Below are 25,474 nucleotides of genomic sequence, written 5' to 3' on the forward strand. Positions count from 1 at the left end.
GTCTGAACTGAACTTTGGTGTATAAGCACAAACCTCAGTCAAGGTCTTCTACCCTCTTGTTCACCGGGGTAAACCCCAACGTACAGGCACCGAAATGGCGGGCAACTAGTCTGCCCACCCCTGCTTGGCGCCTCTCAGTGGGGGCAACTCCAGATTGGTAGAGCGTCCAGCCCCTCTAAAAAAACTGGTTCCAGAGCCATGCATCAAGGTGAGTCTGACTATATCTAGTCGGAACCTCTCATCCTCGCACACCAACTCAGGCTCCTTCCCCACCAGAGAGATGACATCCGACGTACTGAGACCCAGCTTCTGTAGCTGAGGATCAGACCTCCAAGGTCCCTGCCTTCGGCCACCACCCATCACACGTTGCACCGGACCCCTTTGGCCCCTCCCACAAGTGGTGGGCCCATGGGAAGGGGGACCCACGTTTCCTCTTCGAGTTGTGCCGGCTGGGCTCCCTCCTTTAAAGCCTCACAACTAAATAAAAGTCAGTAATAAATCTGGATTGTGAAACTGATATATTTATTGGCTAGTGTTAATAACACAACTATATAATAATCCATTTTCTTTAGTTAGGTGATTAAATAACAGTAATAAAAAAATAAAATTGACTCTTACAACCTTTAGTTTCTCCACCAGAGGGCAGATTGGTGATGAAGGTACTAATCTTAATAATCCATTTGATGGCTTGAAAGAGCCAATGTGTAGTTTTTACTGTTAATCTCTAGGAATATTCATCAAAATGTTGTTGAAAAGGATTTAAACGATGCCCAGTTGTTGATGAATATTGGGGGCTTGGTAACATATGACGATGACCGTCTGTTGGACCGGAGGAGGGAGGGAAAACACACAGTCACTTTAAGGCCAGAAATGATTTGATGTGAATTTGCATCAACAGTGTACCAGAGGTTAAATTCCCTTTCTTCCTCAAATGCTTGGTTTGAACTTCAGCAAGCCGTCTTTGCATCTGAATGCCTGAACTGCAGTAAATGCAGTTGGCTGATTAGTTACACCTTTTTAATTGTTTATTAACACAAATACCTAATCAAGTGGCCAGCAAGTATATACCATGATAAAAAATGATTTGCGAGACAACGGAAATCCTTTCATGTTTATTAAAAACTCTGCAATGTAATGAACAGAAGGATGCACTAATTTTATTATCTTCACTCCTGTGAAGTGTGGTTCTCAGGCTCCTTTCAAAGCCTTCCTCTCTGTCTTGAAACATTGAGAAAACAGCCAGCTTTAATTCATCAGTAAGGCACATCCTCACACCATCAAATATGTACACTCACAGCTTTCACACCATCTCATTCAGCTCTTGTACCACATCCATTACTCTCACCATCCAATACTACACTTCCTCCTCGTTTTTCACACTTCAATGTCTTTCTACCATCTGCAATGCAGCAGCTATTCATAGGAAATAATGTGATGAGTGAGTCCTGTGGGAGCCATCCTATTCAGACACCTGGGGGAACTCCACAAACCAGCCAACCAGACCATAACCCCTACCCACCTTCCACAGTCCTCCCCTTGATTAACCTAAGGGTGTAACCGTGGTGCTGCTGTGTGTTCTAATCTTGACTGAGTCCCACCAGCAGGACGGGAGCACTGTTTCAGGAGCCCCACGCCAGCAAACATCAATAAGTCAAGCAGCCGAGGTCAGATTTAGACATACACTGATGGCAGATGTGTTACTCATAAACTGGCCCCACAGACCAGCATCCAGGCCTGCATGAGATCCTGCAGACTCAGGTCCTACAGACTGAAAGAGCAGTTTGAGGTCAGCTTCACTTTCACTGCTGTTTGCAGGACTCTGAGACACGCCCGGTCTTCAGTTTCAGGATGTTCTGATTTAAACAACCCTGCTGTTTCAAATGATCAATACTGCAAAGTCATTAACCACATGTTTACACACACACACACACACACACACACACACACACACACACACACACACACACACACACACACACACACGCACGCACGCACACACACACACACACACACACAGTCAGGATGGATGAAAAGACAAACAGCCCAATAAATCTTGAATGTTTGACTTTGACACATCCTGGTTTTTAAAACAATTTTGAACTTTTATCCATCCATCCATCCATCCATCCATCCATCCACATGGGCAACAGCCTAAACAGAGGCCAAGACTTTGCTCTACCCAGCCATTTGAGCCAGCTCCTCTGGTGAATTCCAAGGTAATAAAACTTAGCAATAAAATTTTTCTACTAAAATGAAAAAGCCTTAATGCTTTTTAAATATAAACAAGCTAAATATAACACGAGGGATTTCTGCAAGTTCCTTCACTTTATTTCCTCTTTTAAGACGATCAGTAGGTTAAGAGTGTCTCTGGTAAGAGTTCGCCCTGTAATCATTGGGTTGCTGGTTTCAGGCTCCATCCATGTCAGTTCTCATGTTTTTGGGCAAGACACATCACCCTCCTTGCTTGCCAGTGGTGGCCAGAAAGACCGGTGGCCCGGATTGTGTAGCAGCCTCTTCCCTATCAGTGTGACCCAGCTGTGGCTACATTGTAGTTCATCATCATCATTGTGTGAATGATTGTTGGACTTTAGAGTCCCTGAGTTAGAAAAAAGTAGACTTAAAAGTGCTAAACAAATGTGCAATATTATTCTTATTCTAATTGAATTTCCCTCTGGGATTAATGAAGTATTTTTGAATTATTATTATTATTGTTATATCATTTGATGTGGTAATGTTACCTCACTCTAAAATGATTCAGCTCTGCACTTTGGTTGTAAGTCTCTCGTTGCTGGTCTGAGGAACTAAATTATTAATTTGTTTATTTGCCAGGCATATGGATTTAATGACTTTTCTCTTGTCTGAGTATCAATTTTGCATCACCATCAATCCATTCTCATTTCCGAGCATTAGTTCTGGGAAAAGAGAATTGATTCTACATTTCTTTTATATGTTGTTGACTTTAAGGTCTCTTGTATCAAGTAGTTCTCTTAAAAAGGTCTTACTGCTGTAAAACGCACAGAAAATGTACAACTCTGGCTCTGCTCTTTGCCTTTGCTAGAAGAAGGTGGAGGGTTGCCCTGCTAGTCCACATACATTTTGTGGATTTGGAAGCACCGTGTGAAGGAGTGGGGTGCGAATGACCTTTTGTTATGGGCTCCTGTTCTAAAGGAGTCTCATCTGTATAGCCAGTAAGTCAGACCTGTATCTGTTTGGCAGGGCTGCCCTTTGTCCATGGTTCTGTTCAAATATTTTATGACCCAATATTTTATGATGGACCCAATATTTTATGACCCTAACCCTAACCCTAACCCTATGACCCTAATCCTAACCAGCAGGACATTAGCTACGTGATAATCTGAAGCTAACAAAGATTTTCGGACGTTTTTAGCAAGAGAGATATGGTAGAATGACTCCAAAGTGAAGGCATCTCCAGCCTGCTTAGTAACAAAATCATAACTAGGTAAGCTGACTGAGGATATCAGGCTTTGCTGGTCCACTGCAATCAAAGATCCATGAGTCCGCCGTTGTCGATGGTCCCGGCTCTTGGAGCATCGACTTGGCTCCCGGCTCTGTGTCTACAAAGAACCAGGAGCCGTATGACCAAGCGATGCTATGGTAAACACATAGAATTTACCCTCATTCGACCCGCAAACTATTAGTGAGAAAAATGCAGTTGAACGACTCAAAAGTAAAGCAGTGTCAACTAAAAGAACTGCGGTGTTTCTGTGGTCTCCCTCAGAGATGCACAAGGGACCAGCATGACTACAGCCTCGCATCAGAGCCCTGCTGTTCCTGGGCAGGAGACAAGAGAAGCTGGGAACCCACTCAAGTTTCCCCCAGAGTTGTCATAAATGTAAACTAGATCTATTAAACCTAGATGTTTTTTTGAACCAGGCTGTAAGCATATACTTCTGTTGTAAAATTAACATTTTCAATATGGATTTGCTCACTTCTGGTGCCAACCTCTAGCAGATGAGGGTGGAACTGCAATTTTTGCCACTTCCTTGTGGTTGGAAGAACAGCTTCCTGTACAGCACAGGTGTCAATACGGTCCTCGAGTGCAGCTATCCCACATGTTATAGTGTTTTCCCTGTTTCAACACACCTGATTCAATCAGCAGGTGATTAACAGGCTTTTGGAGAGCTTGATAAGCTGCTGCACAGGTGAATTAACTGCGTTGGAACAGGGAAACAACAACTATATACAGGACACAAGCCCTCGAGAACTGGAGTTTGACACCCCTGAGAGTAGCTCAACTTCAAAGAAGGATCTCAGCTCAGCTCAGACTCAGAATAGAGTTGCTGCTGCCCACATTGCTATGACCTTGGGATCCCACCAGAGGAACTGGTTTGTAAGAGGACGGCTTGGTTTCCCTGCTAAGACTGCTTTTACGGTGACCCAGACTCAGACAAGTAAAAGATGTCAGAGTTGAAGCACATGGCACACCAAGGTGATTCGGCGGCTCACTGATAGAAATTACATCATACTGGGGTAGTGTGGGAATTTGGCTCCAAGGAGGAATGAAGCAGTTGAATGACGGCTCATTCAGCTCCAGTCCCCTTCAGTTGGATCTAATCATTGGCCAGTTGGCAGGAGCCGTCTTTGAGCCGCCTGTGTTATTAGTCTCCTGGCTGCTGTAGTCCAAGACCATCACTCAAAAGGTCTTTGGAGAAACTTTATGGCTCTGCAGCACTCTGGACACACACACGCACACACACACACACACACACACACACACACACACACACACACACACACACACACACACACACACGCACGCACGCACACGCACACGCGCGCACACGCGCGCACACACACACACACACACACACACACACACACACACACACACATGCGTGCAAATGGATTCACTGTGATAAGCCACATGATCTTTATTACATCAACATTTCCCACTTATGTGCATCTGCATATGGCAGCATGCATGCACACTTTATATGCTGACCATCACAACCACTACACCACCACATTTGGCTGCACACACTCAAACACACGCCGAGCCAAATAAAAACTAGTTCACCATCATCTGGGGAAAGCTGTCGTAAAAGATTTTATAGGGCCAGAAAGTGAAACACTTTCTGTCAGGTCTGGCTGTGATGATCATCTCTCATGACTGATGCTCAGCTTTCTTTATACCTCAACTCTCTCTTTTCCCCTTTTGTCTTTCCTCCATCTTTCTTTTATGTTTGCCTTCCACATTCTTCTGTTCTCCTTAGCCCTCCTTCCTAACCTTAATTTCCTCCCTATCATCCCTGCTATTACACTGCAACACACAGGAGAATTGTGTGTGTGTGTGTGTGTGTGTGCGTGCGTGCGTGCGTGTGTGCGTGTGTGTGTGTGTGTGTGTGTGTATGTGTGTGTGTGTGTGTGTGTGTGTGTGTGTGTGTGTGTGTGTGTGTGTGTGTGCGTGCGTGCAGTTGTAGCACTCACTCCCTGAAGTGTAGACCTGCAGGCTTGATGCTGCAAGAAAACACACACTCACAGCTCTGAACATAACAAAAAAAAGTACCCTCCACATATTCTGTGTGCATACAATCAAGTCACAGATTCCAGTGCACTTTCAGAAATGCACACATTCACATGTTTGTGTCATCGTTGTGTAGTTTGGTACCGTGGCAATGGGTAAGTCCGTCCTTGAGACTCAAAGGAGGCCCAGACTGGCCAAGCTAATAATTACCTCTCAGCACTGAGCCATGCTAGCTACACACACATGCACACACACACACACACACGCATGCATACACACACACACACACACACACACACACACACACACACACACACACACACACACACACACAAAACATTTGACAGAGGTAAATTTAAAGTTGTTGACTACTAACCTTAGCTCCCGATACTTAAGAACTTTATTATAAAACTGTAGCATCAAAGTTCAAATCCCAGCTGTAGCTTTCCTGTGTGGCATTAGGTGGCTCTCTCCATGTGTGCTGTGGATTAAAGTGTATGCAAAATGAAAAAACACACAGAATCTTTGCAATCTTAAACAAATGCAAATGGATTTTTGATATATGAAGGTGTTCTGCTTCAAATTCTCAAAGACGGGAAAATTAGAACTCAGAGCACCTCTGTCTCAGTTTCACTTTTCAGTCTTCAGGTTCAGCTTTGAACCGGAACCTGCCATAATTTTAACCAAACCAACATAGTTATTCAAACGTAGAGCTAAAGAGAAGCATGTTGTTCCCAAAAACTACTAATTATCCTTTTATCGAGATAATGATATGGATAATTATCTTTTATAGCTTTAAAGCTGCTATAGCAAATTGGAAAACAAATGAGTCTAAAACATTTTTTAATTCCTCTTAACAACGTACTAACATGAGATAACTGTAAATATAGTGTGGATATTTAAAAAACAAATTGATCAAGTGGTTCTCTCACATTTGTCTAACAACCTCCACCAATAACACGTTTCTGGCGCAGCGTTTGTTATTCCTCATCAAAGACAAGAGTGCTAGAGAATAAACACAGTCAATAAAGACTTGGGTATTTTGTAAAATCAGCAAGGCTCAGATTGAACAAAATCTACACAATTTAGTCTTATAATCGATGAAACCTTTACTTAGGTCTGGAAATTACACCAAAATACTTAAAACGACTGATTTACCAGTATTTTTCTGTCAGTGACTTGATGCAATTTGCTGGGTTCCTTATATAGGAAACATTATTTCTGATTGGCTTAATGAACTGTGAATTGGAATGTTTATTATGTGAAGTGCCTTGAGACGACTCTTGTCGTGATTTGGCGCTTTATAAATAAACTTGAATTGAATTGAATTGAATATACAGAAAAAAGTTCAAAGCATTACCTGCACCTGCTGTTTATATCATGTCAGTAAATGAAGAAGGTCTAGCTGTTGTGGTAAAATCAGAAAAATATTTATTTGCATATCTTATGCAATTCTATAAGATGTCACTTGATCTGTTAGCACCCAATGCATTCATGTGAATGACTCACAATTTATAGGGCAGCAGTAGCTCAGGTGGTAGAGCGGGTTGCCTCATGATCGGAGGGTCACGGGTTCGATTCCAGCTCCCGCCAGGGGTATCCTGCTGTTGTGTCCTTGGGCAAGACACTTCACCCAACTTGCCTGTGTTAGTGGTGGTCAGAGGGGCCGACGGCGCCAAATGGCAGCCTCGCCTCTGTCAGACCTCCCCAGGGCGGCTGTGGCTACAAGTAGCTTACCATCACTAGCAGTGTGTGAACGTGAGAGTGTGTGAAAGCGTCTTTGGGGGTCTAGAAAAGCGCTATATAAGTTCAACGCATTATTATTATTATAGCTCAGTTTTTGTAAAATTGACTGAGTTGTGGCCATTTTTGTTTTCTATGGTCGATCAGCTGTCACAGCCATCACGAAGGGGATTGATTTCAAAAGTTAATCAGCTGCAGATGTGCACCCAATGATTACTTTATACAATTTGTTTAACTGTTGCAGTGCCCAATGATACAAGCAGTGTTGAGTAACTCGATCTCTGTTCTAATTAAAGTCATGGAGAAATTTATTAACTTGTAAATATTTTCCAATACTTGATCTTGCTTGGTCTGAACTGTAAACAGACAAATATAACGAGAAGTGTTTACTCAAGATTTGGTTCCACTACTGTGCTCATGCTGGAGTGTAAAAACTGGGATAAAACACAAACATCTGTTTTCTTTGCATGACGATTTGCCAAAAAAAAATCTGTTTTTTGAGCTAACTGAACAGAACAATTGACACATACAGTTATCACATGGAGGGCTCCATCTAACATTTTCTTCTGCCGCTTTAGTGTCAACATTTCCTGTTGCCTAACAAAAATGAGTAATCTTCTCCATCTGTAAACAGTCACTGGTGTGGAAAATTGATGACATTCCCTGTTAAAGTCAGAGTTAACGAGAGTCAATGTGTTGTGCCAAAGGGTGTCCTCACAAGTGTGCCTGTGTGTCTGTCTAAATGAAATAAAACTCACACTACCTTCATCTTGTCTCTCCTTTTTGCATCATCAACCCCATCACAGCTTTGTTTATGTGTTGAGTGTTTTAGCCCCAAACGGACCATGCTGTCCCATTTTCCCCACAGAGGAACAAACACACCAGATAAAGAGAAAAGGCCACCAGCAACATTAGATGATTCCTTCTGAAGTTCTCTGTTTATTTTTTGTCATTCCTTATTTGTGCTATCAGACAGAACATAAGCAACAATCCTGGGGGGGTGGGGGGGTGGGGGGGTGGGTCGTTGTGGCTTTAGGCCATCGTTCAGCAGAGACGTCTGTACACTAGTTTAACAGCTCCTTTTCATTATGATTCGTTTTTCACTCATTTCCTGTAACATCCTCTGGTCTCTGTTTACTGACATCATTTCTCCATTACATTAGCCGTTCTTCGCTATAGCCTCCCCGTTCAGGGATCGGATCGGTATTAATTAAGTGTGTCTCATGTGTGCAGAAGTTCTTGAATGCAGATGAAAGAAAGAAAGAAAGAAAGAAAGAAAGAAAGAAAGAAAGAAAGAAAGAAAGAAAGAAAGAAAGAAAACTACCTTTAATATAGCGCCTCTCAAGATAGAAATCATGAAGCGCTTAAAAAAATAATTAAAAATGACAGTACAAAAAGCCAGCTTGAACAGGCGAGTTGTGGAGTGGGAGTAAAAAGAATCTGGGAAAGGAGTGTAGGAAAAATGTCATCGAAATACATGAATAATCAGACGCTGATTCACAAAACACCCACATATTCCACAATTGTAACTCACACACACACACACACACACACACATACACACACACACACACACACATACACACACACGCACGCACGCACGCACACACACACACTCACACGCACACACACACAATCACAAGCTCTTTATTTGATCTTGTATCGGAGGAGAAGCCTCCCTCTGCTAATGATAAGCCTCACTTTGATACCCTTTTACTGCCATGTTTTATTAACACAAACACAAGAGAGTAAAATAATGTGTGTGTGTGTGTGTGTGTGTGTGTGTGTGTGTGTGTGTGTGTGTGTGTGTGTGTGTGTGTGTGTGTGTGTGTGTGTGTGTGTGTGTAGGAGAATTCTCATATAAATGTACACACTCCTAGGCTTTGGGCTACCCAAGTGTGACCCAAACTGTCCGATCACTTTGATTCGTGCCTTCTTTTTTAACAAGAGGAGAAAATAGCATTTTCCTTTTTGCCTTAAAGCACATCACCTGGGTACACAAACACACTTATGCACGCTCTCACACACATGCACTCCCTCTCACACAGGCATGCACGCGCGCACACACACATGTGCAATCACAACATAATGGTCATGGTCTGGTTTGCCAGCTCTGGTTCCCCTCAATTGTCTGAGAGGATGGAGAGAGCTGAAAAGCAGAGATGGAAACATGAAAACTGTAAAATGTAACCACATTTGTTGAGCGGTGCATCTGTTTATCAGCTCCAGAACAAGAGGAGGTGGAAAAGAATGATAACAATGGTCATAATGATGAGGAGAGGGAAAGCAGTATCAGACAATCACTTGCTGTTGTGTCTCGTTTAGACCATTAAAACTCCTTGTTTTTTCAAACCTGGCCCTATGGCAACACATTGGGATTAATGGGAGCTGAACGTTTGACCTTCATTGGTGTTTCTGTGCAAATATGATGTTAAATCATGTTGCTGCAGGTGAAACAGCAGGTTATGAGCTGATGTACGATTAGATGAACTTTATTAAATCAGTTTGCTTTCCAGGAATGAAACCAAGTGACGTTCAGATCAACAGTCTGTTTATCTAAATTATGCATTCAGATTACACTTAGAGCTGTTCAAAACTCTACAGAGATAAGACCAGATTTTCCTCTGTCATTGCCACATATAAACACCCATGAATAATTTACATTTTCATTTAATTATTTTTTGATTATTTGAACATCACAGGTGACAACCGGACGCAAGAGTTAATTTGCTGCAACGGCTGGCAGCAATGGTGCTAAAGTCAACGAGACAGCCACTTGTGGTTCCACCTTCACAATTCCCATATATCCTGGTCCACTGGTCGACTCTTAAACTGGGGTCCCCATTGTTTCACCACCAACATCCCTCCAGCTGAAACACAGGATCTAGTGTCTCCCAGTCTGGACGCCATTCCAGCCCACACAACCTCAGCTAGGTTTTTGATAAATGGTGGGCCGCTACTCTCCCTCCACCTCACCCCTATGATATGGAGATCAAACTCTTACCAGGAACTGTTCCTCTGCATGGCCATCTCTTGTCTCTTTCCCCGGCCAAGACCAAAGCTATGGATGAGTAAGTCTCGTAAGTTCTCTAGCAGTAGTTCATCCGGCCATAGACATTGCCAGCCAGTTTCTTCTTTGTTAAGAAAAATAATGGCGGGCTCCATTGTCGACCCATTGACCTCCCTCACTAAACCTTCCAACCAACTGTCCTTTTCATCTCATGCCTGAAGCCACACAAGCCATTCGGGACGTTATCCATAGGTTCACCACAGCTCCCATTCTCCTCCATCCAGACCCTTCTAAGCCCTTTATGATGGAAGTCGATGCCTTAGATGTGGGTGCCAGCACCATCCTCTCACAATGGGGTCCTGACCAGAAACTCCACCTGAGCTTTTCTCGACAATTCAACCCAACGGAAATATGGAGTAGGTGACCGCAAGCTGCTGCAGGCCATCAAGTGGTCTCTAGAGGAGTGGCGACAATGGCTCTGGGAGCTATTGGTTTGTTCACCATCTGGACAGACCACCAAAACCTCATCCACATTCAGTCAGCCAAACAACTTAATCCTCACCAAACGCACTGGGCTCTTTTCTTTGAGGCATTCAATCTCCACCTCGTCTACTGACCCAACTCCAAAAACGATAAGGCTGATGCCCTCTCCCGTCAGTTCACCCAATTTGTCCCTTCTCCAGAGCCTGGTCCCATTCTGCCTGTTCACCACTTCCTGGCTTTCATACACTGGCCGCTAGAGGACGTCATCTGGGCCACACGCCCTACTGACCCAGCGTTGGCAGAAACTTCAACCAACCACCTCTTTGTCCCATCTAGCTGCTCTAGGAGGTACTCATCTGGACTCACCTCTATCAGGCCATCCAGCATTTGCTCTTACCCTCAGGCCCCTCCAACGTACCCTCTGGTGACCCTCCATGGCACGAGATGTCAAGGAGTTTGCTGCAGACTGTGAGGTCTACGTTTGCTCCAAAACCTCCAACAAGCCTTGCTCAGGGGTCCTATGTTCACTCCTGAAGTACCCTTGGTCTCATGTGGGGATGGATTTTATCACCGGACTACCTACCGTGGACGAACCTGACACCATTCTATCACAGACCATTTCTCAAAAAGCAGTATACCTGGTAGACCTCCCCAGTCTCCCTACAGCTAAATGCGCTGTGAAGCTCCTCCTCAAGCACATAGTGCACCTAAATGGATTCCCTGCCAACGTGAAGTCCGATTGGGGTCCACAATGCTCCGCCCTGTTCTGGGAGACATTCTGTCACCTGGTGGGCATGACGTCCAGCCTCTCATCGTTTTACCTGATTCATGTGAAGAGTCCAGAGCTTCATCGCTCATCAACCTTCAACTCATCTGTCCAGTATATTTGTAACACCTGTTCCTTTCTGTTTCCCTTTGAGAAATGAACCAGTGTTCCTAGATTACACTCCCAGCGTTCGTACTTCTGCAATTGGATCTCACCAACACACCACATCCAAACTCTCTGATCTATCTCAGTTCATTCTGAGATCAACCCTATCACACAATAATTTTGTTTTATAGGCTAGTGATGAATAAGCTTTGGAAAAGTTCCTGCTTGTTGGAGTTAAAAGCTATCCTCTAATAGTGATTTTTACTCTCTGCTGTGAGAATTTCACAGATTATAATGCGAACTACATGAGTTTATGCTGAGATTGTGTACACTGGCATGTATACACAGTAAAATTGCTGAGACATTACATTTGCAGCGGCCCACAACAGGAGATGATACACTTCCTGAATTATTGAAGGGAATAAAAACAACTCTTCATACAGGTCTGTGTGTTTTTCTGCTATTTAACCATTTAGGACAGCGGCCTCTTTGATTTAGGATTGAAGCAGATGCATACACAGCCCACATGGTGTAGGAGCTGATGAACTCACATCAGAGAAGCGAGCATGCAAACTTTCATTCTATCAGTCTCCAAAAGCTCTCTTTCCAGTTCCTCTGTGATTTCCATCCACTGACTCAAACACCGTTTGTCTCTTGGTTATTTTCCTTGTCTGTTATTTTTTCCTGGCCTTCCTTGCCTGTTCAGGCTGTAAATGGGTAGAATATTAAAGGATGAGAGGAAGAATAAAACACCAGGGACTGAGAGATGGTAAGAGAGAGAGGGAGTGAGGGAGCATTTATGGCCAAATAAAGAGCCGGCCTTAATAATTTACTCTGCCCTGAAGCCATGGGCCAATCAGAACCCTTCGCTGCCACAGAATGAGAGCAGTGAAAAACACAGAGGCAGCTACATTAGAACTGACAATACCTTGATCATGTGATGAATAGTTTGGTGTGATGCAGAAAAAGAGCACTGAAATGTTCACCCAATAAAGCTGAGACGTCCGCAGAGGCTATCAAACGATCACGTTGTGACATTTTCCCTGACAACATGTAGGAGTTGTAGATTTTCTCTGAATAAACTGAAATATTTATGAGCAGAATGATGGAGTTTGTCGTGGAGGTCAGAGCTGTGTGTTTTGCTGACGAAGCTAAGACCCCCATGGAGCTTAATGCACTGAAAATTAAATCAAATTCTCGGCCACCTGAGAGCTAAACACAATACGGATATTTTATTATCTCACTGTACAAACTGGTTATGATGCTGGAGCGCATGAGCACACACCAGGATGGCTTCATCACTGGAGGTGATGTTTCTAGGAGGAAATTCAGTCCTCTATAAAGCTCAGGATGAGAAGTGACAACATTTAACTAGCTTATTTCATGCAAAGACCTAAGTCATCAACATCAACATTCATGTATTATTATTCTTAAATAAATTATAAATTTGGTCAAATGACTTGTTTAGAAATCAAAATGAACTTGACTCGAGACTTGAAGTCTTCTCAGGTATGTAGCATCTGACCCTAACATTATTATTAGGGCTCTTCAAAAAGAATTTCCAAGCCTGTAAAAACACACGTTTCTCGTGACTGAAAATCCTTTTTGCACTCTGTCTAACCACTAAGTAGATATTTTAAAATGTGTTGAAACCTAATGCTTTTAAGAAAAGCCTGCAGCTAAAACAAGCCACCTCAGTGTTGGGAGGCTGTATTTTTCACTCTGTGGGAGAGACCCCCTTACGGAGGAACCCTTTTTCTTGCTTGACATTTAGGAATGTATTCGAAGAATGAGAAATCTCACAAGTGTTTTATTTTATCTTTGATATAAGAAACACATCGATGCTGCTTTGAGACACAGCGGTGGGACTCTGTCAGCCTCCAGAAGCTGTTTGTCAAAACCAGACATGAATGAAATATGAATGCATGATTTTTGTTATTTGTTGTTCATTACTGAAGCTTTCATAATTTGTTTAGCCATCTGTGCATAGTGTTTATTAAGAATCAAAAGGGTGATTATGACTACAGATATAAAGAAAATGAATATTGGGCCTACAGCAGCAAGGAACAAACTAAATGAATCTATGGATTGTCTCAGATGGAGGGGCGGGGCTTGACGCTTAAACTGCAGCCAGCCACTAGGTACTAGTTTCATTTTGGTTTCAATATTTCTGAATCTAGTTTTATTTCTTGATAAAGTAGTTGTTTAATTCTGAGTACAGCAGGGCTTTGTGAAGTGAGCTCCATTAATGTTCATCAATAGGAACGTGTCAATTTTTGCTACAACATTTTGAAACACCCATATTTTCAGGTGTATTGTAGCCCTTGGATTAGCCAGTGTGCTCCATCCAGTAGATTATTGAGTCGGCCATTGTGAAGAAGGTCACCTTACCCCCACAAATGATTGATCCGTAACCCTCTAAGACTGCAGACAGAGCACAGAGACGGGCGGAACAAGAAATGTAATAAGAGTGATGGATAAAGGAGGAGGAACAGAGGGAAATCAATGAATAATAAAGCAGTGGTTGAAGACAGTAAAAAACAATCTCTAACTGAATCTTAATTAGAAAGAAATTACAGTCTGTGGGTAAACTTTCAATTAACTAATGAGGAGGTTGATAACTGATCGATGCAGGATCAGTTCCTTATATTGAGGGGTTTTGTGTTTTACATTTGTAATTTTCTGTGGAGAAAAAGAGCGACGGATGTGTTAATGAGTATAATGTGTGCTTTCATAACCAACTATAAAAATGATAAAAGCTTCCTTGAGCCTTTCAGTCTCCTCCTATTTAAAGAGAAGATGCATCCTTTGCATTACAGCAGCCATTTTCAACACAATATTGCAGGTTTACACATTTTCCATTCACCGTTAAGAGATGAAATGATGCTGTTGTCACAAAGGATTAGATTTATAATTCACATTCAAAGACAAATGGATGTCTTTGAGTGGATGCTTTGTCAGCAGGTCACATCCAGCCAGGAAAGTAACATGCATGAGAATCACAGACACCATTAGTCCTGGTTATGTGCAACACAACTCGGTGACAGATGAAAATGCATCATCATTAATTAAAGTAAAAGCAATGTTCCAGAACATGAAGCTTCTGCAGTAGGTGACTTGCTTCAACCTCTCTAGACCACAGCAGTCAAATTGTGTTCCATCCTGGTGTTTAAGGACCACCATTTTATATGTTTGATCAATTTACACAGATCTATGCAACCCATGATGCAACCTAGCTGACTTCATGATGCCACTTCCTCATCTGCACCCATTTCTGCCAGATTTAGCTGCCCTCACAAAGACACAGCCAGCCTGGCATCCATGTCCATGAAGGAGGTGGACGAATGTGGGACACCAAGTGTAAATTGACAGTTTTTGATGTCTTACTTACATTTAGCCCACTTTTGCTACATTTAAAATAGAAACAGCCTAAAATAATCAAAAAACCAGCATGTATGTGTTTCACATCATTTTAGCTGATCTAAATGTTAAATATTACTGAACCTTCTTCTTCCGGCTCTTGGAGAGTACAGACACTTTTTCCCTCCTCTCCTTCCTATCTTATCCTCAAGGCTATTTGTCTGTCTTTGGGTACACAACGCTTCTACATTGTTTCAGGAAACTGGAAATTATTAAAAATGGACCTGGTCAGCTGGTCTCTCAACACGATAGACAAAATGTTCTCAACGATGAGAACGGGAGAAGGGGCTCCCAGGTGCCCCTTTGGGACAGATCCGGTTGGACATATCATGGACTCCTGGAAACAGTGGAACCTGATATGCCTCTCTCAACTGTCTGTATAGGATTTTGAAGACGTCTGGATATTCGTGGTGTTGGTGTCAGGTTTCCTGCTTTTTGGCCTGGGAGGTTACCTGGTTTACTGGAAAATTAATGAGCTGTCAAGGAATATTGGCTCTTTCCTGGAGCTCAGGGATGGATTACACCGCGCTGTGAATGCACAGACTCATATAATTGTCGAGATGAGTCGTAAGCTTGGAACGTTGGCTGAGATTCATGCATTGGCACAAAAGATGGATGCGATCAAGGAGTGAGTGGATGAATCAGCACGGATTGGGATAGATTACTTTCGCCATTATTGGATTTTGTGAGGTTGAGGACCGATGGAACTTTAAGACAGAGAAGAAATTATCTCTGTCTGGCCCTAAAACAATTTCTTATCTGAATCTGGTGCCCTTGAGCCTGTGAGACTGAAACAAATACCCCATGGCAACTCTGTCTCCCTATCCCAGCCTGAATGGGACTGCGAGCTGTGAAGGCCGCCGAATCGTTCCAGGAGTCACTGTGCCCTCTAAACCCTACAACCTCCTCCCCCTGTCCAGACTGAGGTGACGGGCGCTACTCATTGCGGCTGCATTCACTGACATGTGGAGAGTCCCAAACCCTACTACCCCACCTAGTGGACACTTGTGTCATGTCTGAAGTCTGTTGCATTTCTGTCTGAGGTGTTTTTTGCATGACAAAGCAACCCTCCCTGTGGAGGGTAACTCTGAAGTGCCTTTTTTCCTCCACCTGACCCAATCCTCATGTAAACCCTCTGATCTCTATTAAGGTAGTGCGACTCAGGTTGTGAACATTGACATATAAATATTGGACAATGGGTTTCCATAGGCTCCAATAATAAGTTTTTGTGCTAAAATGGGAGGTGGCCACCACCGCCATTTTGACCGTGTCACAGGTTCTGTCAAGCCCAGACAATTCCACAAAAGGGAAGAGAGGTGGAGCTGAGGGTGGGGCTGTAAGGCTGGGATCAACTGACGACACCCGGTCGAACTAGCTACAAGCTAACCTGAAGCTAACCCAAAGCTAACACAGAGGTGGGAGCTAAGCTAACGGAGGTAGCAACCTAGCTACAACCGGAGTTAACTGTGCACAACACCAGAGCTTCTGAGTCAGAGATACGCCGGGCTGACCGCTGGGTAAAACTGGGTGGAACACAGAGGTCTCCGAGACCTCCACAAGCCGGCAGCCGCACAGCAGACAAGCATTGCTGCGATCTGAGATGTGCAGAGCTGCCGCTGGGGAGAACCGGGTGGAAAGGTTTCCATCCCAGAGCTCCACAAGCCGGTAGCCGGCGCAGCAGTCAGGAGCCGCGATCAGACAGAGATGCGCCGAGCTGCGGGGAGGGTAGAAACGGGTGGAAAACATCGGTCTCCCGAGAGCTCCACAAGCCGATAGTCGGAACCCAGCTCCACCAACATGTTATATTTCAACCCATTGTCTAAAGTGCAGCATTATGTTAAATGCACTGGGTTTTACCCTATTACATTTAAATTTCATGGTTAAACAGTACATGTTAAAATCTAAGCTCAGCTCGGCAGTGACCTAAAATACATAAATATAATTTTACTTACCGAAAAAAATGAAGTGGAGACTCCTTGGACGCTCTATTAGTGCAATTAATGCCACAGCAAGTCATTTTGTCCAACAATTGCACAAATATCCAAACAAGAATACACAACCACTGAGACTCAAAATCCCGGAACAGTTTCCAGGCCAGACCGAGGCTCTACTGAGGCCTTTCCACGGAGCTAGCTCTGTGGTCACGTGGGTTGGATGCTCATTAATTATACAGAATTTTAGGCTTTTAATACACTTAAACAGAAGAGTGAGAAAACAATTCACCCCCCTCAGAGTTGTCATGAGTGTAAACTAGATCATTTAAACAAAAACATGTTTTGGTACCAGGCTGTAAACATGTTTATTTCTGCTGTGAAATTGGTATTTTTAACATGGGAGTCAATGAGGATTTGCTCGCTTCTGACACCAGCCCCCCAGCGGATGAGGGTGGAACTGCAATTTTTGGTACTTCCGGGTTTGACTCAATTTTTGAGCCGCATTGTGGGGGCTTGGTTGCGAATGACCACAGTCACCAATTCTTGTCATGTGTCTTTGCCTTTGTATGTCTGATCTCAGAATTGTGTGTACTGAAACTCTAATTTCCCTCTGGGATTCATAAAGTTTCTTTGAATTATATTGAATTTGAAGTATAGTTCACAGCAACAAACAGATGCAAAGATCCAGTTCAAAGAAGCTGAGAATGACAGAAATGATCTGGTGGAGGATGAGGAGGAGCCAATCCTTGTCTCAGCCTTTGCTGTACCAGGAAATTTAAACGTGTCTAAAATATTCACCTGAACCACTCTAAGCAACCACTGCTAGACAGGTGACCTTCCTGCTCAGCACAGCAGATTCAGTGATGGTTATGCGGTGAGCTGTTAGCCTTCATCTTACTGAAATTAGTAAGTAAGTACATTTTATTTGTATAGCACTCATCACAGACTCAAAGTGCGTCACATCAAAACAAAACAAAGCATAAAGTCTTAAAATCGTAATGAGCTTAAAACAGAAATAAATTAAAGAGGGACTGCACAACATCAGATAATGTAACTCCACCCCTAGTCAAGATTTGAAAAATGCTATGAGAGTGGGCATTGCCAGGAGACAAGGAGTTTCCATCCTGGGAGAGGGGGGGGGGGGGGGGGGGAGACTGTACCGATGATGTGAAATTGTTCCAGCCACAGTCACTCACAAATGTAATATGCAGTAGCCACAGTTCAACCCACAGGGGGCAGCACTAAGACGTTTTAAGACCTAGATTGTAGATTTAATCAAGTTTACACAAACCTGTCGAAAAATGCACAGAAACAGAAAGATTGCATTTGTAAAGACCCAATTATACAGTTTATAAGAAAAAAAGTTATTTTGGAGCTTAGTTACTCTTTTAAATCAGAACAACAAAGTCATAAAATTATAAAATACCATGAAACAAATGAACAATGGTTACAAATTTGAGTTAAATAATAAGAAAAGATTTAGGTAAAAACAGTTTTAAATAAAAGTGTCTTCAGACTGTCACTCCTACGTAAGGATAAAGGAAAATCCTTCTGGTCGGGAAGGATGTAACAGCCTGGAAGGAGCGATCACCTCGAATTTTATGTCTAGTCTTTGGAACTTCTAGAAGGTTCTAGTGTGTGGACCTGAGGGCTCGGGTTGGAGCATATTTAACAGTTCGGTAATATAGGGAGGAGCTTGACCATGAAGAGCCCTGAAAGTTGTAGTCAGGATTCTAAAATGAACTCTAAAGTTAACGGGTAACCAGTGCAGAGACATCAGAATAGGAGTGATGTGTGCTCTTCTGTTAGGAGCCTCGCTAAAGAGTTCTGGACCAACTGAAGGCGGTCAAGGGCTTTTTGTTAAAACATGTTGTTGAGGGTCTGACCTCATGAGGAAATTACTATGCAGTGATTTTCTCCAAAATGACTGTGCTTAAATTGCTCTGAAAAGCAAATAATCACATCAGCGCCAAGAAACTTCATTTCCCATGATGCTTTGCACACGGAAGCATTGGGTGATGTTACCGCCTAGTACCAGAAACACGTTCTGCGCATGTGCGGGAAGCCGTGGAGCTTTTCCCGCGAACTAAGACCATAAATCTTCAACAGAGACAAAGAATCCTCGTTCTTTTGCCCAGGATACCTGGCGGTGAGGACACGCTTGTCGAACGCTCCGACTTCTTTGAGCACGCGGAAGCTCTAAGAGCCAAGTTGAGCCCACGGGACCGCTGATCTGCTCGTTTCTGCTCCCCTCCAGCTGATGTTTGAGGACACAGAACCAGCGGAGGGAAACAACAACTCCATCCAGCTCTCAGAAACGCTGTAAGTTGTCAAACTCAGCCCAAAAGGAACTTCGTTTTCTTTGTGTCCAGCCGTGGAGAAACACTCGTGGAGCCAAACAACGGAGAAAGCATCAAACCGGCGGATGACGCTGAAAACTGCGGAGAAACACGGAGAACCGTCAAATCAAAAGGGGGAGGGACGCCTCGCTCTTTTGGTGATCAGAAAACTCATTTTTCTCTCATTCTTTTCTTCTCCCGTTTCCTCTATAGTCCAGAATAAGCAATAAAACCGCGCTATTGCTTAAAAAAAGTAGCTTCGTGTTTTCCTCTTTCGTTCCAAATTCGTCCTTCGGGTCATTTTGAAAGAATAAACTGCTTATTAATCATTGTTTGGTATCTTTAAATGTTCGGCCATGGCCAGGCTGATAAACTAAGGATATTAACTCGTGATTAATCTTTTGTGTTGTTGCATGATCCTTTGAAATGTTTTGAGTGATTTAAGGTTAAGTTACTACTGATTCTAAGTGCTTTGGAAGTTAAAGTGCAAGTTGCCACCCACACTTTAGCCAGACAAAGGAGTCAGCCATCTTGTATTCAAGACTCCATTTTGAATCCATACACACGCACACACACTACTCCTTTGTGAGAACAAAGGACCCCATTCATACATCCTACATACACACAAAACACCTTGAACATTATTTTGAATATACATCCTTTTATTATATCACATGGTTATTATTCATTTATGCCACTGTTTATTCATTTGACAAATTGTTAATTAAACGTTATAAAATTCAGATTTTCGTCTCCAGTAGCTTTGTTGTGTCGAAGAGAAGTCTCTGCTCCAAGGATTCTACGAACTTCAAGAAAGACTGATAAGAGTTTTGGATTCAATTTTTCCCCGGTTAAAGGGGAATGGTGCCCCGTATATCTAAGAATATCTTAATTAATTAATAAATCAGTAAATATTTACATATTTACAGAATTTATTGAAGAATCCAAAAGTAAGTTAACGCTTACGAATTGTTCGCTCCTAATAACCCCAACATTTTATTGGTGCGGCCGTGTGAGGCTTGGATACACAGAGATTTCTATCCGGCACAAACAAACAAATAAATCCAAAGAGCTTGAATTAAAAATAATCCGTTGTTCAGCCTTGAACCAGCAACAGAGTGGTGCTGATTTCGCTGAGCAGGAAGCTGCATCGAACTCTCACCAGTAACTCAGTGCTTCTTTAAAGGTGCAACGTGTAAATTAATTCTGGTTAACCTTTTAGGTTAAAATTCAGCTTTTCCTTAAAGGTGCAACGTGTAATTAATTCTGGCTAACCTTTTAGGTTAAAATTCAGTTTTTCCTTAAAGGTGCAACGTGTAATTAATTCTGGCTAACCTTTTAGGTTAAAATTCAGTTCCTCATTAAAGGTGCAGCGTGTAAGTAATTCTGACTAACCCTTTTAGGCTAAAATTAACTGCTAATTTAGCGACTTTAACTCACAGTGGCTATTATAACTAACTGAAACCTTCACTCAAAGACTGATAACACCTTGTTTGCTAATATTCTGAAGGAATAACTAGCATATTTAACACTGCAAGTGTTGTAAGACGTTGCTACGGCAACGCACCAGCTTTTGCTAAAATACTGAAAGGAATAGTATTTTAAGCGTCAGTCACGGCATTCCGTGCAATCTTAAAACGCTAAAACCTGTGCGCACAAAGGTTAATTTAGTGTTTTTCTGCTACAAAGCTAGCAGTTGCTGCCAAAGGTGCAGCCTTGAGCTATCTGCAGAAGCTCTACTAGGCTATTTTTGGTTCGGTTGTTAAAATGGAGGGACAGAGTAGTGAACTGACCAACTCCCAGCAACCAGGTGACGCTGCGGCCCACGACTATGAACCTGGCCTACTTTCTGGACAAATATTGTCCAAACTGGTCGCGGTTGCTCGAGAACCCGACTACCCTTCTAGGGATTTCACTGAAGAACAGCGTAGCGACGAGCTAGAAGCTGTAATTGATCAAATAGAAAACCCGGATGGTACAAAACCAATCCAGGTTCACTTAGCTAAGTTAGCCCTGATCCTCTATCAGAGAGAACTCCAACATGATCGAGAGATCATGAAGCTCCAGAGCATGCTAGCTGAAAGGCAGCAAAATGGAAGGCAGAAGGATGACGAGGAGGAAGCCAGCACCGATTCTGGGGAAGATGGGGAGAAGACCCCGCCCCCTTCTGCTGATGACAACAGACAGTGGGAAGGGGGGGAACACCGTGACTCTGAGGCTGAGCCAGAGTGCTCTCCCACACCGGTACGAAAGCAAGCCGGCAAAGCCAACCAGGGTCCGCCCAGGACGATCGCCAAAGACCAATTGGTTTCCTCCACCCAAGGTAGCGAGGGACCGCCGTCCCGCCGTAAAGGTAGGCTACCTCCTGATACGGCTCCATACGATAATCAACAGTATGTGGTGTGGGACTCTCTGGACGGACGCACGCCGCAGGGGAGAGATGAAGCTTATCTGTCCCAACCTTCGGCCCCGTTCCCTACACACACTCTAGGGCATTCAGGACCATCTAGGGGCCGAGGGCAATTCGCCCTCGAACCCCAGGTTGGACCACCACCCTCATCTTCACGGCCTTCTCAATCTGTGAGAAGTCGACCAGCTGAGCGGCACCTCTATTTAGACCGCTCCCCCAGTCCACGAAGGGTGCAAGGTGCCGGCTGGGGTTATGCACAAGCCCAAGCTGCACCTCAACCATCCACCCATCCTAGCTACTCCGGTATTCGGCATGCCGATAACCAGCTGCAGGACAAAGCATCATACGCCAGTCCGTACCCGGACAGTGCGTATTACGCAGAAGCCCCAGTTGAAAGACGCAGGCTGCACTACGCAGACGTGCCCCGGGAGGAGGACCTCCCAAGACACCCACGTGACGTGCCAGCAGCCCGCCACAGCATGCCGAACCCTGATTTGGGCCCCAGGAGTCAACATTGGGAGCCCAGAGCACACCAGCGATATCCAGCGCCCTCTGAGACAGACCGTGGGTCAGAGTCTGAGGATGACGCGCCGTACCGTGAGTCAGGGCTCCGTGTACGTCAAATTGAATCGCTAGCTAAAGACATAGAACGCTTTGATCCTAACACCAATGAATCCAACGTCGACGATTATCTCAGGGAGATAGAACGTTGTCTGCTTGATCTTCCAGCACCCTCTTCAAGGGAAAAGCTCAAGCTAATTTGGAAAACCACATCTAGAACGGTGCACGGTTTCATGGAAACTCTACCACCTGACATTCGAGATCGGTACTCCTCGCTCTGCCGAGCGTTGAGGGATGAATACGCCACTTATGCAGACTCTGCGTCAGCTACAATGGGGGCCTTCTCCATCAAACACGGGAGGAACGAACCCCCCAGAGAGTATTATCGCAGACTCAAAAGTGCTTATTTCCAAGGTCGAAACGGCCCTGGGCTCGAGGGAGACCCTGCCTTCAGATCCCTGTTCATTCACAACCTGCACGAGTGTGTTCGCTCCGAAGTCTCAATGTATTGTCGGATAAAAAAACTGACAACTCAGGAGATTAGGAGATACGCTCAACAGGCTTGGGAAGCCGGCGGAAAGCCCCAAAAGCCTGACGCACATCACCGCGTCATGCACCTAGCTCCCGACGCCGAGCCGCGTTTGGAGCTTGAAGGCACAGAAGCTCCACCCACTAAGCCAAAATCTGCTAAACCTAGACCTGTTAAACCGCGAGAGCAGTCCCAATCTCCTCAACAGGGGAAGGGGGGTGCTGATTGGCCGCCTAGGTCTGGACAATCAGACAGGAAGTGGCCCAACCAAAACCAACGGCAGGCAGGTCGGAACAGTGGAAGGTTTAAGGAGCGCCGCCCACAGGTAGGTCCCGAACACAAGTCCGCAGGTGAGTACTTGACCAAAGCCGACCTCCAGGAGATGTTTCAGCAGTTCCTAGCTAAACAGAAGGAACAGCTGAGATCTGCAGATGAGACCCCTGCACCAAAGTCTGCTTCTAAGAAGCCAGACCCAGAGCCAACGTCCGCATGACTAGGCGTGGCTCAACCTCCCAGCGTGGCCAGGACCTACCTGATCAGCTGGGGGAACACTACTGGTAGATCACAGGAGTCTCCTGAAATCTACCCCACAGAGAAACCTGATGCTAAATTTCTGAAGTTCCTTGGTGACTTAACAAACCATGATCATGCTCGCCGTTTGTACTGTAGCACCAACGTAGGTGGGTGCATACAGGTTGATGCTCTGCTGGATACCGGCTCAGAAATCACCCTGATGTGCTCCACATTGTTCCATCGTGTGTCTGACACCATGCGGTCGCTCGGGAAACCAGTCCAGGTTGAACCTTGTGACCTGAAAATCACCAGCTACACCCAGACCCGGGAGTGTATCACTCACCGGGCGTGGCTGGATATCACCTTCCAAGACATGACTCTGGTTCACCCGTTTTATGTCTGCCAGCTAGACACTGAACCACTTCTCATTGGTCAGGACCTGCTTGAACGTCTAGCTCCCCTCATCGACTGCCAGAAGGGTCAACTGTGGGCCCAGGTGGACACACCTAAGCCCTGGAACCCAGATAGCAGCCGACCATCCTCCATTCTTGAGGTCAGCATAAGTGAGCCGCAAAACCCTTGTTCCAAGGTCATGCCCCTCCCTACGGCTCCCACAGACGATGACCGCCTGCAAAGGCATGAAACCGCTCCTGGAACTCCGTTCCGCACACATTCATCTTTTCTCTGCTCGCTGAAGAACGTCAGCCTGCAGCCATATGCACCACACATAGTTGGTGGTCTTACCATCAACTGCACCCACATCTCAGATGCTCGCCTTGCTCTTTGGTCTGAAAAGTCAGCCATCAGCCAGCAGACGTTTGAACACCTGCGTCAGAAGGACCCCCTTCTGGTCAGTGTGACACGTAGCCATCGGCTCTTGTCACCTACTTGGCCGCAGAGGCTCCTGAAAGCGCCAGAGGTCTGCTCTCTGACTATCCAACTTGGAGCAAGACAGCTCACACATACATTCAGCATCATACCACAGCTTGATCCACCTGCACTCATTGGAGCAGATCTGCTGGTTCGACTCGGTGCCCAGCTGGACACTTGCAATCAAGTCCTTTGGGCCCGGGCCACACCATCCTCTGAGCCTGGCTCAGAAGGCCCTGAACACTTGCTGTCCGGTCAGACCATTCCACAGGCCTGCCGTGCAGTGGTTGAGGCCAGCACGGTTCTGCCCCCACTGGTCAAAGGAGTGCCTGTTCGTCTGACTCTGATGAAGCATCAGAAGCTGCCAGGCACACAGGCCTTCTTCCAGCCATCACCACACTTCTTGGAGCTCAACTTAGCCGTCTGTGGCACGCCACTCTTGGAGCTGAACAATCGTTCTGCGTACTTGTTGGTCGAAAATCCGACCCGGAGTCCTATCCACATGCCGGCAGGAAAGCCCTTGGGCATGCTGATAGATAGCTCATTCCATGACTTCGAACTGTCAGTCCCCGTGATCGGACAACTTCCGTTGTTCTTGAACGACAGACAGGTTGGTGTAGACACATTCAGTACTTTCCCTTCACAAATGATTACCATCAAGCGGCATGAAGCCCTTCCTGAGGAACCCATTTGCAGTGCAACCTTAGATACTGACAGCGGTCAGTGTCTAACGGTTTTTGCAATAAATACTCAACCCTCTGAGTCACCGGTTGAAAGCCCGGAACACCAGAGACCCTCCTCCTCTGAACCTTATGACGGCTTCGAGGCCGAAGTCAGCCAGCAGCTTGACAAAGCGGATGCGCTGGAGTCAGAGGAGCAGAGAGCAGAGCTTAGAAGCCTGTTCTATGAGTTTCAGTCCGTCTTATCCAGGGACTCCCTGGACTGTGGACTCACAAACCTGCACACGGTTCGCATTCCAACGAACCCGAATGCCCCTCCTACTTTTGTACGTCAGTACAAGATTCCCCTCGCTGCTTATGAGTCGATCCAGGAGATCCTCGATCAGCTGAAGGAGAAAAACATCATCAGAGAGTGTAACTCCACTTACAACTCTCCCATCTGGCCGGTTCTGAAACCGACTGGGAAATGGCGTCTCACCATAGACTATCGTGCACTGAACAAACAAGTACCTCTCTCCAGGTGGCCTGTGATCCATTTAGATCAGGAGCTAGCCAGAGTCAGAGATGCTCGTTTCTTCTCTACGGTTGACGTAGCCAACGGCTTCTGGACCATGAAGGTTGAGCCG

General features: G+C 44.8%; 1 protein-coding gene across 2 annotated transcripts in view; it reads right to left on the bottom strand.

Annotated features, from left to right (window-relative positions):
* The window catches only part of klhl5 (kelch-like family member 5), a 96,961-nt gene that overhangs the window by 50,521 nt on the left and 20,966 nt on the right, over positions 1 to 25,474 (bottom strand). The window contains exon 2 of one of the 2 annotated variants that reach the window (XM_070553831.1): positions 5,862 to 5,966. The exons of the other annotated variant lie outside the window; for it this stretch is intronic. Within the exon in view, the coding sequence (XP_070409932.1) occupies positions 5,862 to 5,905 (44 nt within the window). The 5' untranslated portion in view covers positions 5,906 to 5,966. The remainder of the gene's footprint in view (positions 1 to 5,861; positions 5,967 to 25,474) is intronic. 2 annotated transcript variants of the gene reach the window in all.

This window comes from Nothobranchius furzeri, chromosome 7 (assembly GCF_043380555.1).
Source record: "Nothobranchius furzeri strain GRZ-AD chromosome 7, NfurGRZ-RIMD1, whole genome shotgun sequence".
Lineage (NCBI taxonomy): Eukaryota > Metazoa > Chordata > Actinopteri > Cyprinodontiformes > Nothobranchiidae > Nothobranchius > Nothobranchius furzeri.